The sequence below is a fragment of the Rhinoderma darwinii genome, chromosome 1 (genome assembly GCF_050947455.1).
Source record: "Rhinoderma darwinii isolate aRhiDar2 chromosome 1, aRhiDar2.hap1, whole genome shotgun sequence".
In the NCBI taxonomy this organism is placed as follows: Eukaryota; Metazoa; Chordata; class Amphibia; order Anura; family Rhinodermatidae; genus Rhinoderma; species Rhinoderma darwinii.
In genome coordinates, this window is record NC_134687.1 from 89,600,123 (window position 1) to 89,613,338 (window position 13,216).

At 45.7% G+C, this 13,216-nt stretch overlaps 1 protein-coding gene across 1 annotated transcript in view; it reads right to left on the reverse strand.

The window, feature by feature from the left end:
* Positions 1 to 13,216, reverse strand: part of SNX25 (sorting nexin 25) — a 226,163-nt gene that overhangs the window by 44,021 nt on the left and 168,926 nt on the right. The window contains exon 7 of the mRNA XM_075860184.1: positions 317 to 507. Coding sequence (XP_075716299.1) covers positions 317 to 507 — 191 coding nt within the window. The remainder of the gene's footprint in view (positions 1 to 316; positions 508 to 13,216) is intronic.

Below are 13,216 nucleotides of genomic sequence, written 5' to 3' on the forward strand. Positions count from 1 at the left end.
TTTCTTTGTAAATCAGGGCAACCATCAGTAATGAACGATTATCGTGCTGATATGCTCATTTATGGAGTATCAAAAATCACCGTTGTCAGCACATCTCTCTCCGTTGCCGACATGAAGAAAATGTATAAGGACAAGAGATCGTAGTAACAATCACTCATCCCTATTCCCTATACTTAGCCAATCATTGCTTTGTGTGAGAGGAGCAAACGGGCGCCGATCAACGAGCTGTCTCGTTGATCGACGCTCATTTACACAGCCCAACATCGGACCATGTAAAAGTACCCTAATGCAGAATAACTTGGGTGTGGAAGATTACCTTCTGACTCTGAGGGCAATCTGAATCATCTGAGGTTCCATCTTCCTGCTGGTCATATGCCGGACCACCAAGGAGCCGGATCCTTTTCTCACACTGTTTTTTTGCAACAGTCAGCTGGTTGATGTACCTTTTCATATTGCGCGCTCTCAGGAGATCGGCTTTCATGGCTGCAGTCTCTTTTCCTTTTGAATCTGTCGAGAAATCATAAAAAAGATCAATAAGTTTGGATGAAAAGTCTATGCGTAAACAGAACAAAACAGTGAGAAAGAATTGTTTGAGAAAGCACAGATATAGCCAAATTTAACTGGACTCCTCGTGAGATCACACAACAAAATACCATTGAAGTAAAAGTCAAGTTTAAGTTTCTTGCCAGTGTGTATTTAATGCGTTACGAGTCAAGATAAAGATGGCGCTATCTGTATTAAATATAATGGAAATATAGCCCATTGTCATACAACCATTTTATCTAAGAAATGGCTGTATACACGTCTATTCAGCATATTATTGGCTAACTGAATTACCCTGAACTAAAAAAAAGTGACTGGCCAGTCTTTCTGGGCCACCACATTGGGTATAAATCATAATTGGTGGAGGCATTACAAAAAAAATACCTCACTATTTCCCATTGCTACTGATCCAGCTTCAGAAGGTAGCAGGTGGGCATGTCCACCCCATTTTATTATATTGTACCAATGTATAAATTACAGGCATGGGCACAGTGTAGGGGTAGAGAGCTTCTAACACTACTGTATTGCCACTATGGAAAGCGGTAGTCTGGCCATTAGTGATGAACAAAACTATTTAGACCTGATGTCATATGTAAAGTAACAGTCACACCAGACAGTCACCTTAACATAAATCAATGCATGAATATTTCCAAAATGTCAGACTATATGCAAAAGATTAATTGCTGTCAAAAATACCGAAACCGCAGCGGAAACCTGACAGACCCCATCATAAGTGAATGGAATCAGTCAAGATTAATTTGGATATGGATCCATCATAGCCGTCATGGCTCCATTATGAAAAGAAGCCACAAATCTAGTGTGAACAGAGAATGACAAAGGCTGTTACATGGGAAAGCAGAACAAAACATTGTCCCCTCACTTAGTACAACCCACCAATTCAGCCACTGGAAACTCACACTCCGCTGAGCTGCATGGTTTATGATAACCGTATAATAAAGATCTTTAAAGATCTTTAAATAATCCATTATTTTCAGTTCAGTTTCATCGTTTGCTATGTCATGATGAAGTAAACGTACATTCAATGTTAGTCATGTGTAAATATGTAGATTATTATAGATAGATCATAATTAGTTAGGTTCCTTTTTTATTGCTTCGCGACTAATATTTACCACAGGTCAATGTAATCGCACACATTTAGAAATTATATTCTCATTAAGTCACACGGGTCTGGTAATAATGTGGGAAAGGGACAAACAAAATTAGGATTGGAAATCCAGTTAAAAGACTAAAGCCCCAATGTCCACAACAGTAGAATTAATCCGTTATTATGGACCCATTTATTTCTGTGGCCCACGGACACCTTCCCGTATATTTACATGAAGGGGTCTGTGCTGCAGAAAGGCGCCACAAAAGATAGGACCAGTGTTCTCTATAAGGTGCGCGGCGGCGCACCTTCCACAGTCCGCCCGCTCACTAAAGTTTAAAGCCTGTGCACTGTCACTGGCGGATGCAGTGGCGTCACTAGCACCGGAGGGGGCTCCGGTTCTAGCGACAGCTACATTTGCTTGTATGTGCGTCCTCAGGCTGCAGATTAATTAAAAAAAATTAGAAAAATTAATACTATAGGCTGCAGACCACGTTAGGCCTGCAGCCTATAAGGCGCTGGGAAGACTCCCTGCATAGGCTGGCGTGATGTCATATCACGCTGGTCTGCACATGCGTCCCGCCCGAGAGGCAGTGCAGTACTCCGTCCGTGGCGGGACCAGGGCAAGGTAAGAACAATCTTTTTTTTATTTTTTTGAGGGGGCTGTATGGTAATATACAGGGAATTGCTGTGTGGCAGTATATACAAGGGGAGAGGGGACTGTGTAGCACTATATACACTACCGTTCAAAAGTTTAGGGTCACTTAGAAATTTCCTTATTTTTGCAAGAAAAGCACAGTTTTTTTCAATGAAGATCATATTAAATTAATCAGAAATACACTCTATACATTGTTAATGTGGTAAATGACTATTCTAGCTGCAAACGTCTGGTTTTTAATGCAATATCTACATAGGTGTATAGAGGCCCATTTCCAGCAACCATCACTCCAGTGTTCTAATGGTACATTGTGTTTGCTAACTGTGTTAGAAGGCTAATGGATAATTAGAAAACACTTGAAAACCCTTGTGCAATTATGTTAGCACCGCTGTAAACAGTTTTGTTGTTTAGAGGAGCTTTAACCCCTTCAGGACTGAGCCTGTTTTGGCCTTCAGGACGAAGCAGATTTTTCAAATCTGACATGTGTCAGTTTATGTGGTAATAACTCCGGAATGCTTTTACCTATCCAAGCGATTCTGAGATTGTTTTCTCGTGACATATTGTACTTTATGTTAGTGAAAAAATTTGGTTCAATATTTATTTGTAAAAAACACCAAGAATTGGATAAAATTTGCAAAAATTAGCATTTTTCTCAATTTAAATGTATCTGCTTGTAAAACAGATAGTAATACCACACAAAATAGTTACTAGTTAACATCCCCCATATGTCTACTTTATGTTTGCATCGTTTTTTGAACATTCTTTTATTTTTCTAGGACGTTACAAGACTTAGAACTTTAGCAGCGATTTCTCATATTTTCAAGAAAATTTCAAAAGGCGATTTTTACAAGGACCAATTCAGTTCTGAAGTGGCTTTGAGGGCCTTATATATTAGAAAGTCCCCATAAATCACCCCATTTTGAAAACTGCACCCCTCAAAACAGCATTCAGAAAGTGTATTAACCCTTTAGGCGTTTCACAGGAATTAAAGCAAAGTAGAGGTGAAAGTTACAAATTTTTTTTTTTTTTTTACAAAATTCATTTGTAATACATTTTTTTCTATACCACAGGAGGTTTTACCTGAGAAATTTAACTTATTATTTATTGCCCAGATTCTGCAGTTTTTAGAAATACCCCACATGTGGCCCTAGTGCGGTCATGGACTGAAACACAGGCCTCAGAAGCAAAGGAGCACCTAGTGGATTTTGGGGCCTCCTTTTTTTTAGCATATATTTTAGGTACCATGTCAGGTTTGAAGAGGTCTTGTGGGGCCAAAACAATAAAGACCCCCAAAAGTGACCTCATTTTGGAAACTACACCCCTCAGTGAATTTATCTAGGGGTATAATTAGCATTTTGAACCCACAGTTTTTTTGCTACATTTATTTGAATTAGTTTGTGAAGATGAAAATCTACTTTTTTTCTGAAAAAACGTAGAAATTGTAAATTTTTCCAAGGAATAAAAGAGAAAAAACACCCCAACATATGTAAAGCAATTTCTCCTGATTATAGCAATACCCCATATGTGGTAATAAACTGCTGTTTGGACCCACAGCAGGACTCAGAAAGGAAGGAGCACCATTTGGATTTTGAAATTCTGATTTTGCTGGAATAGTTTTCAGTGCCATGTCGCGTTTGAATTGCACTGGAGGGAACAAAATAGTGGAAACCCCTGGAAAGTGACCCCATTTTGGAAACTACACTCATCAAGGAATTTTTCTAGGGGTAAAGTTAGCATTTTGACCCCACGGTTGTTTTGCTGAATTCATTGGAATTATTCTGTAAAGGTAAAAATCAACTTTTTTTCTGAAAAAAGGTAGCCATTTTTAATTTTTACAAGGAATAAAGGAGAAAAAGCACCCCAACATTTGTAAAACAATTTCTCCCGATTACGGAAATATGCCATATGTGGTAATAAACTGCTGTTTGGACCCACAGCAAGGCTTAGAAGGGAAGGAGCTCTATTTGGCTTTTGGAGCTCAAATTTAGCTGAAATGGTTTTTGGGTGCCATGTCGCATTTGCAAAGCCCCTGAGAGGCCAAAACAGTGGAAACCCCCCAAAAGTGGAAATTACACCACTTAAAGAATCTATCTAGGGGTATAGTGAGCATTTAGACCCCACAAGTCTTTTGCAGGATTTATTAGAATTAGGCCATGAAAATGAATATCAACATTTCTTCCACTAAAATGTTGCATTTTTTTCAATTTCACAAAGGATAAAGGGGGAAAATGCACCCCAAAATTTGTAAAGCAATTTCTCCCGAGTACGGCAATACCCCACGTGTGGTCATAAATGATTTTTCATTAGAAAGTAATTAACCCTTTCTGGACTGATCCATTTTTTTTCTTTTCCTTTTTAGTTTTTTCCTCCCCGCATTCCAAGAGCCACAACTTTTTTATTTTTCAGTCAATAGAGCAGTATGAGGGCTTATTTATTGAGGGACGAGTGGTCGTTTTTATTGGTACCATTTTTTTGGTACATACAACTTTTTGAGCACTTTTTATTACATTTTTAGGTAGAGCGAAGGTGACCAAAAACACAGCGATTTTGCCGTTTTAAATTCTTTATTTTTCACGTGAGACGCTCCATACATCACCCCCCCACACTAAGACATGCTATGTTGTGGTGCGCGAAGGGGTTAATGCGCAGCGCATGGTGCGGAGTGAGAATTAAAATTTTCCACTCATATGCCATTTTAGTGCACTATATGTTATGCCCAGTTTGTGCCACTGAAGACAAATACCTCATAAAATATTAACCGGGTTCTCCCGGGTATGGCGATGCCATATCTGTGGACGTAAACTGGTGTTTGGGCACGCTGCAGGGCTCAGAAGGGAGGGACGCCATTTGGCTTTTGGGGCGCAGATGTAGCTTGGTAGTTGTTCTGTTTGGGGTTTTACTGGTGTTTCAGTTTATAATGTGGGGGCATATGTTATCTGTGCGGGGTACATCAGGGTATAATAAGAGGGTATAATAATGCAGTAAATAAATAATAATCCGCAGATGTGTGGCCGGTGTCGCACTGATAAATGGTGCCCGATCTTATCTGCTTTTGGAACACTGAACATTTTGTATCGCCATATTCTGGGAGCCAGAACTTTTTTATTTTTTCACCACCGGAGCTGTGTGAGGGTTTATTCTTTGCGGGACAATCTGTAGTTTTCATTGGTACCATTTTGGGGTACCAGAAATTTTTTTGATCACGTTTTATTCAATTTTTTGGCAAGCAAGGTGACCAAAAACCATCAATTCTGACAAAGTTTTTTATTCGTTTTTTTTATGGCCTTCACCCTGGGCTATAAATGACCATTATACTTTATTCTGTGGGTCGATACGATTACAGCGATACCAGATGTATATAATTTTTTTATGTTTTGCAGCGTTTGCGCAATAAAATCACTTATTTATAAAATAAAAAAAATTTTGTGTCACCATATTCTGAGAGCCAGAACGTTTTTATTTTTCAGTCAAAAAAGCGCTGTAAGGGCTTGTTTTTTGCGGGACTGGATGTAGTTTGTATTGGTACAATTTTGGCGTACATGCGACTTTTTGATCACTTTTTATTGTATATTTTGGGAGGGTTGGTAACCAAAAAATTGTGGTGATTCGGGCACTGTTTTTCGTTTATTTTTTTCGCGGTGTTCACCGTGCGGGAAAAATAATATTACAGTTTTATAGTTGGGGTCGTTACGAACGCGGCGATACCAAATATGTGTACTTTTTTGAACGTGTTAATTTTTTTCCTATAATAAAAGACTTATTATAGGAAAAAAAGCATTCTTTGTTTATGTCACTTATAACTTTTATTTTTACACTTTTTAGAAACATTTTTATTATCTTTTTTTAACTTTTTTTTACTTGTCCCACTAGGGGACACTTAGACTTGCAGCTCTGATCGCTGCTGGAACACATTACACTACACACGTATTGTAATGTGTTCTAACTGTCATTGTGACGTGACAGTCACACTGACAGGAAGCATCGGAGGACCGGCCGGAGGCTGATCCTCCGAGGCTTCCGTACATGGCAACCCGGAGGTCATTGTCTGGCCTCTGGTTGCCATGATAAGGATCGCCAGCCCCCGTAAAATACATGTGGGGGGCTGCCGATCCGCTGTAAACCTCTTCGATGTGGTGATCGCAATCGACCACCGCATCGAAGGGGTTAATTGCCGATTTCAGCGGCGACAGGCCGCTGATCGGCAACGGGGAGAGCAGGGCTGACACCCTGCACAGTTAACCGCCTCAGCGGTGTAGCGCCGCGCGGCGGTTAACTGTTAAAGCGCGGACGTAACTGCACGCCCAGGTGCGCGAAGTTACTGCTCACCTGGACGTACAGTTACGCCAAGGTGCGGGAAGGGCTTAAAACTGACCTTCCTTGCCAAGAAACTGAAGATTTCCTACAACGGTGTGTACTACTCCCTTCAGCACACACAGGGGTCTAACCAGAGTAGAAAGAGAAGTGAGAGGCCCCGCTGCACAACTGAGCAACAAGACAAGTACATTAGAGTCTCTAGTTTGAGAAATAGACGCCTCACAGGTCCTCAACTGGCAGCTTCATTAAATATTACCCGCAAAACGCCAGTGTCAACGTCTACAGTGAAGAGGCGACTCCGGGATGCTGGCCTTCAGGGCAGAGTGGCAAAGAAAAAGCCATATCTGAGACTGGCTAATAAAAGGAAAAGATTAATATGGGCAAAAGCACACAGACATTGGACAGAGGATGATTGGAAGAAAGTGTTATGGACAGACAAATCGAAGTTTGAGGTGTTTGGATCACACAGAAGAACATTTGTGAGACGCAGAACAACTGAAAAGATGCTGGAAGAGTGCCTGACATCATCTGTCAAGCATGGTGGAGGTAATGTGATGGTCTGGGGTTGCTTTGGTGCTGGTAAAGTGGGAGATTTGTACAAAGTAAAAGGGATTTTGAATAAGGAAGGCTATCACTCCATTTTGCAACGCCATGCCATACCCTGTGGACAGCGCTTGATTGGAGCCAATTTCATCCTACAACAGGACAATGACCCAAAGCACACATCCAAATTATGCAAGAACTATTTAGGGAAGAAGCAGGCAGCTGGTATTCTATCTGTAATGGAGTGGCCAGCGCAGTCACCAGATCTCAACCCCATAGAGCTGTTGTGGGAGCAGCTTGACCGTATGGTACGCAAGAAGTGCCCATCAAGCCAATCCAACTTGTGGGAGGGCCTTCTGGAAGCATGGGGTGAAATTTCTCCCGATTACTTCAGCAAATTAACAGCTAGAATGCCAAAAGTCTGCAATGCTGTAATTGCTGCAAATGGAGCATTCTTTGACGAAAGCAAAGTATGAAGGAGAAAATTATTATTATTTGAAATAAAAATCATTATTTCTAACCTTGTCAATGTCTTGACTATATTTTCTAGTCATTTTGCAACTCATTTGATAAATAGAAGTGTGAGTTTTCATGGAACACACAAAATTGTCTGGGTGACCCCAAACTTTTGAACGGTACATGGGGAGGGGGGATTGCTGTGTGGCAGTATATACACGGTGGGGGGGGATATTGATGTGTAGCACTATATACAAGAGGAAGGGGGGCTGTGTAGCAGTATATACAAGAGGAGAGGGGGCTGTGTGGCAGTATATACAAGGGGAGGGGGATTGCTGTGTAGCAGTATATACAAGGGGAGGGGGATTGCTGTGTGGCAGTATATACAAGGGGAGGGGGATTGCTGTGTGGCAGTATATACAAGGGGAGGGGCATTGCTGTGTGGCAGTATATACAAGGGGAGGGGGATTGCGGTGTGGCAGTATATACAAGGGGAGGGGGATTGCCGTGAGGCAGTATATACAAGGGGAGGGGGATTGCCGTGTGGCAGTATATACAAGGGGAGGGGGATTGCCGTGAGGCAGTATATACAAGGGGATGGGGATTGCCGTGTGGCAGTATATACAAGGGGAGGGTGATTGCCGTGTGGCAGTATATACAAGGGGAGGGTGATTGCCGTGTGGCAGTATATACAAGGGGAGGGGGGATTGCCGTGTGGCAGTATGTACAAGGGGAGGGGATTGCCGTGTGGCAGTATGTACAAGGGGAGGGAGATTGCGGTGTGGCAGTATGTACAAGGGGAGGGGGATTGCGGTGTAACAGTATGTACAAGGGGAGGGGGGATTGGTATGCGGCAGTATGTACAAGGGGAGGGGGGATTGGTATGCGGCAGTATGTACAAGGGGAGGGGGATTGGTATGCGGCAGTATGTACAAGGGGAGGGGGATTGTAGTGCGGCAGTATGTACAAGGGGAGGGGGATTGTAGTGCGGCAGTATATACAAGGGGAGGGGGATTGTAGTGCGGCAGTATATACAAGGGGAGGGGGATTGTAGTGCGGCAGTATATACAAGGGGAGGGGGATTGTAGTGCGGCAGTATATACAAGGGGAGGGGGATTGTAGTGCGGCAGTATATACAAGGGGAGGGGGATTGTAGTGCGGCAGTATATACAAGGGGAGGGGGATTGTAGTGCGGCAGCATATACAAGGGGAGGGGGATTGTAGTGCGGCAGCATATACAAGGGGAGGGGGATTGTAGTGCGGCAGCATATACAAGGGGAGGGGGATTGTAGTGCGGCAGCATATACAAGGGGAGGGGGATTGTAGTGCGGCAGCATATACAAGGGGAGGGGGATTGTAGTGCGGCAGCATATACAAGGGGAGGGGGATTGTAGTGCGGCAGCATATACAAGGGGGGGCTGCGTGGCAGCATATACAAGGGGGGGCTGCGTGGCACTAGCTACAGGGGGGGCTGCGTGGCACTAGCTACGGGGTGGGCTGCGTGGCACTAGCTACGGGGTGGGCTGCGTGGCACTAGCTACGGGGTGGGCTGCGTGGCACTAGCTACGGGGTGGGCTGCGTGGCACTAGCTACGGGGTGGGCTGCGTGGCACTAGCTACGGGGTGGGCTGCGTGGCACTAGCTACGGGGTGGGCTGCGTGGCACTAGCTACGGGGTGGGCTGCGTGGCACTAGCTACGGGGTGGGCTGCGTGGCACTAGCTACGGGGTGGGCTGCGTGGCACTAGCTACGGGGTGGGCTGCGTGGCACTAGCTACGGGGGGGGCTGCGTGGCACTAGCTACGGGGGGGGCTGCGTGGCACTAGCTACGGGGGGGGGGCTGCGTGGCACTACCTACGGGGGGGGCTGCGTGGCACTACCTACGGGGGGGCTGCGTGGCACTACCTACGGGGGGGCTGCGTGGCACTACCTACGGGGGGGCTGCGTGGCACTACCTACGGGGGGGCTGCGTGGCACTACCTACGGGGGGGCTGCGTGGCACTACCTACGGGGGGGCTGCGTGGCACTACCTACGGGGGGGCTGCGTGGCACTACCTACGGGGGGGCTGCGTGGCACTACCTACGGGGGGGCTGCGTGGCACTACCTACGGGGGGGCTGCGTGGCACTACCTACGGGGGGGCTGCGTGGCACTACCTACGGGGGGCTGTGTGGCACTACCTACGGGGGGGGGGGGCTGCGTGGCACTACCTACAGGGGGGCTGCGTGGCACTACCTACAGGGGGGCTGCGTGGCACTACCTACAGGGGGGCTGCGTGGCACTAACTACAGGGGGGCTGCGTGGCACTACCTACAGGGGGGCTGCGTGGCACTACCTGCAGGGGGGGTTGCGTGGCACTACCTGCAGGGGGGGCTGCGTGGCACTACCTGCAGGGGGGCTGCGTGGCACTACCTGCAGGGGGGCTGCGTGGCACTACCTGCAGGGGGGCTGCGTGGCACTACCTGCAGGGGGGCTGCGTGGCACTACCTGCAGGGGGGCTGCGTGGCACTACCTGCAGGGGGGCTGCGTGGCACTACCTGCAGGGGGGCTGCGTGGCACTACCTGCAGGGGGGCTGCGTGGCACTACCTGCAGGGGGGCTGCGTGGCACTACCTGCAGGGGGGCTGCGTGGCACTATCTGCAGGGGGCTGCGTGGCACTATCTGCAGGGGGCTGCGTGGCACTATCTACAGGGGGCTACGTGGCACTATCTACAGGGGGGCTACGTGGCACTATCTACAGGGGGCTACGTGGCACTATCTACAGGGGGCTACGTGGCACTATCTACAGGGGGGGGCTACGTGGCACTATCTACAGGGGGGGGCTACGTGGCACTATCTACAGGGGGGGGCTACGTGGCACTATCTACAGGGGGGCTACGTGGCACTATCTACAGGGGGGCTACGTGGCACTATCTACAGGGGGCTACGTGGCACTATCTACAGGGGGGCTACGTGGCACTATCTACAGGGGGGCTGTGTGGCACTATCTACAGGGGGGCTGTGTGGCACTATCTACAGGGGGGCTGTGTGTGGTAGTATCTACAGGGAGGGGGTGTGATGCTATCTACAGGGTGTGTGTGTGCGTTGCTGTATACAGGGGGTCTGTGTGGCGCAATCTACAGGGACAGTGGTGTAATGAGGGATTCTTTCATTGATGCCTATAATTGGTGTTTATAACGGTCTATTTTACTGGTGGACTTGTAATATCATAGTATGTAATAAAGTAATTGAAACTAAATTTAAAATACGTTTTCTTATGCTCGTATTTAGTCGCTATATTAGCGTTTACTGGGGGTATTACTTTTGGTCATCGGATCGCCCACCATTGATGGAAACTTGCCCGCACCCTAACTGCTCCGCTTAGGAGCTGCCACGGCTTAGCGGGAAAATTGGATAGGACGTGTCCTATTCTTTGCGGTTTACGGATCGTGCCCCCATACTTTATATAGGAGCACGGCCCGCAAATGCGGATGGGTGTCAGCGGCCGGCCGTGCCCGTAATCACGGACCCTGATTACGGGCACGGTTGTGTACAGGGGGCCTAAAAGCAAAATACTCTGTACTGGATATTCCAAAAAAAAATAATGGTGAAAAATTAAAAAAGAAAAATCTGAATTGTACAATAATTAAAAGGGAAAAAAAATGTAAAGCCATGTAAGTGAATACAATTTTTGCAGTACACTACAAAATAAGTCTGTACTATATACATAATGGAAATATAGGGGATTTTGGTGGAGAACGTTGAGTGATCTTTAATGTCCTTTTTAAATGTTTGATATATTCCAAATATTAAAATTTTACAGGACAATCAAGATATTGTATAACTTTAATTACTTAAGCGGGTTATTCCGCAATGCTCAAGTAATGTCCACGTGCGTCATGAGATCCCGTTTCCAGGTATACATCACAGATACTTTTCTCTTGTATTGTGTCCTGAAAATATTCGTTATTGCTTTATACTGCAGCTGATTACGGTCATAGTGAAAATAGATGTAGTAGGATCATGCATGACCTCCGCTCATCCTCTGCTTTTAGCCATTTGCCGTCATTGCTACGTGACTTGTATACGGATTCCACAGACTCTCATATTTGTACCCACGTAAGCTCAGACGCAATGTGCCTGCTAAAATCCAGTGTCCTCTTTCTCTTTCAAAAAATTGCGTCATATCCAAGCTTTCTTTCATCTTTGAGAAAATGTACATAAATTAGACTTTTCTGAAAATATTAGTGTGTAGATTTACACTGGCAGCTAATGTGAATTGCAAATGTAGTGCGCTCACTTCCAAAGCGGTCATTTTATTTCAGAATCTATACGCTCATCCGGCTCAATTGTTCACAAGTAATTTAACCGCGTCAGAGCCACCAGCATGCACACATTATGACCATCCCTTAACCTTTGCCATTATATTGGCGCTGAGCTTATTCTGCCTGTCTTATCCCATCATGAAATTCTAGGCCCCTAAAACACCACCATGGCGTTATGCCGGGTGGGAATAGGTTTATAAAGATGCCCCTGTATAATCTGTCCGATGCTGCATAACGTAGAATTTATGCAATAGCCCGCACCATAAACTTGTAGTGCGGTCCCTAAATACGCCCTTCATTGGCTGGATTGAAATCCCACAGGCCACGAAACCTCATTAAACGCCAGCTCCATATCCCGGCCTGTGGGACGTCAAATCAAGTCAGGAAGGGCGTGTGCAGGGAGCTGGCTGCATGACTCTTCAGGATAGAGGCACCGCCCAGATGACACTTGAATGGTAATTAGCATACAGAGCACAGTATTACATAAATTCTACATTACGCAGAATCGGACAGCTCATAAATGGGCATCTTTATAAACCTATTCCCGTCTAGTAGAACGACATAGTGGAGGTTTAGGGGCCTAAAAACACATGACAGATTTTTCTTCAACAGGGTTCTGACTAGATTGCATTACTCACATTAAAGGGGTTTTCCGGAACCAATTAACTAATTACTATTTCACTGCAAATATAAAAATAATCTAATTGGTAATATACTTACGTTTTGATTTCATCATCTAACACCCGAGACCAGCACCGGTCATGTGATGAGTCTCCAGAATCTAAATCCTTACTTCCGGCGCTAGCCCGTCCATGATCTGAGTTCCGTTTTCCGGCTGGCTCAATATACGGGTACGTCATTCCTGACGTCACTGTACATTGAAGGAAGTGGTTGACAGGATACTCCCTTTCTTCTGATAGTTTCCGGCCTGCTGCTAGGGGAGAGAAAATGATGCGCAGGAGCTGTGATAGCGCTGGAGTGGGCATGCATGGTAAACACGGATAGTCTCTAAACATGCATGGTTTCTACACTAGCAATATTTGCCACGCATGCCCACTCCTGTCTGCGAGTCATTTTCTCCCCCTAGCAGCGGACCGGAAACTATCAGAAGAAATGTCAGGCGCCAGTAGCGTTCTGACAAGGACTCCGGCGCTGGAATTAGGGGATTCCAGAGTCCCAGAGCAGGGCCTACACTACCGTTCTGCCCGGGACTCCAGCTCTGGGGAAGCCTCTGACAACACTGCGGCAGTGTGTTGGGCCATCAAGCTGCTGAACATCCTTCACAAATATCCTACAT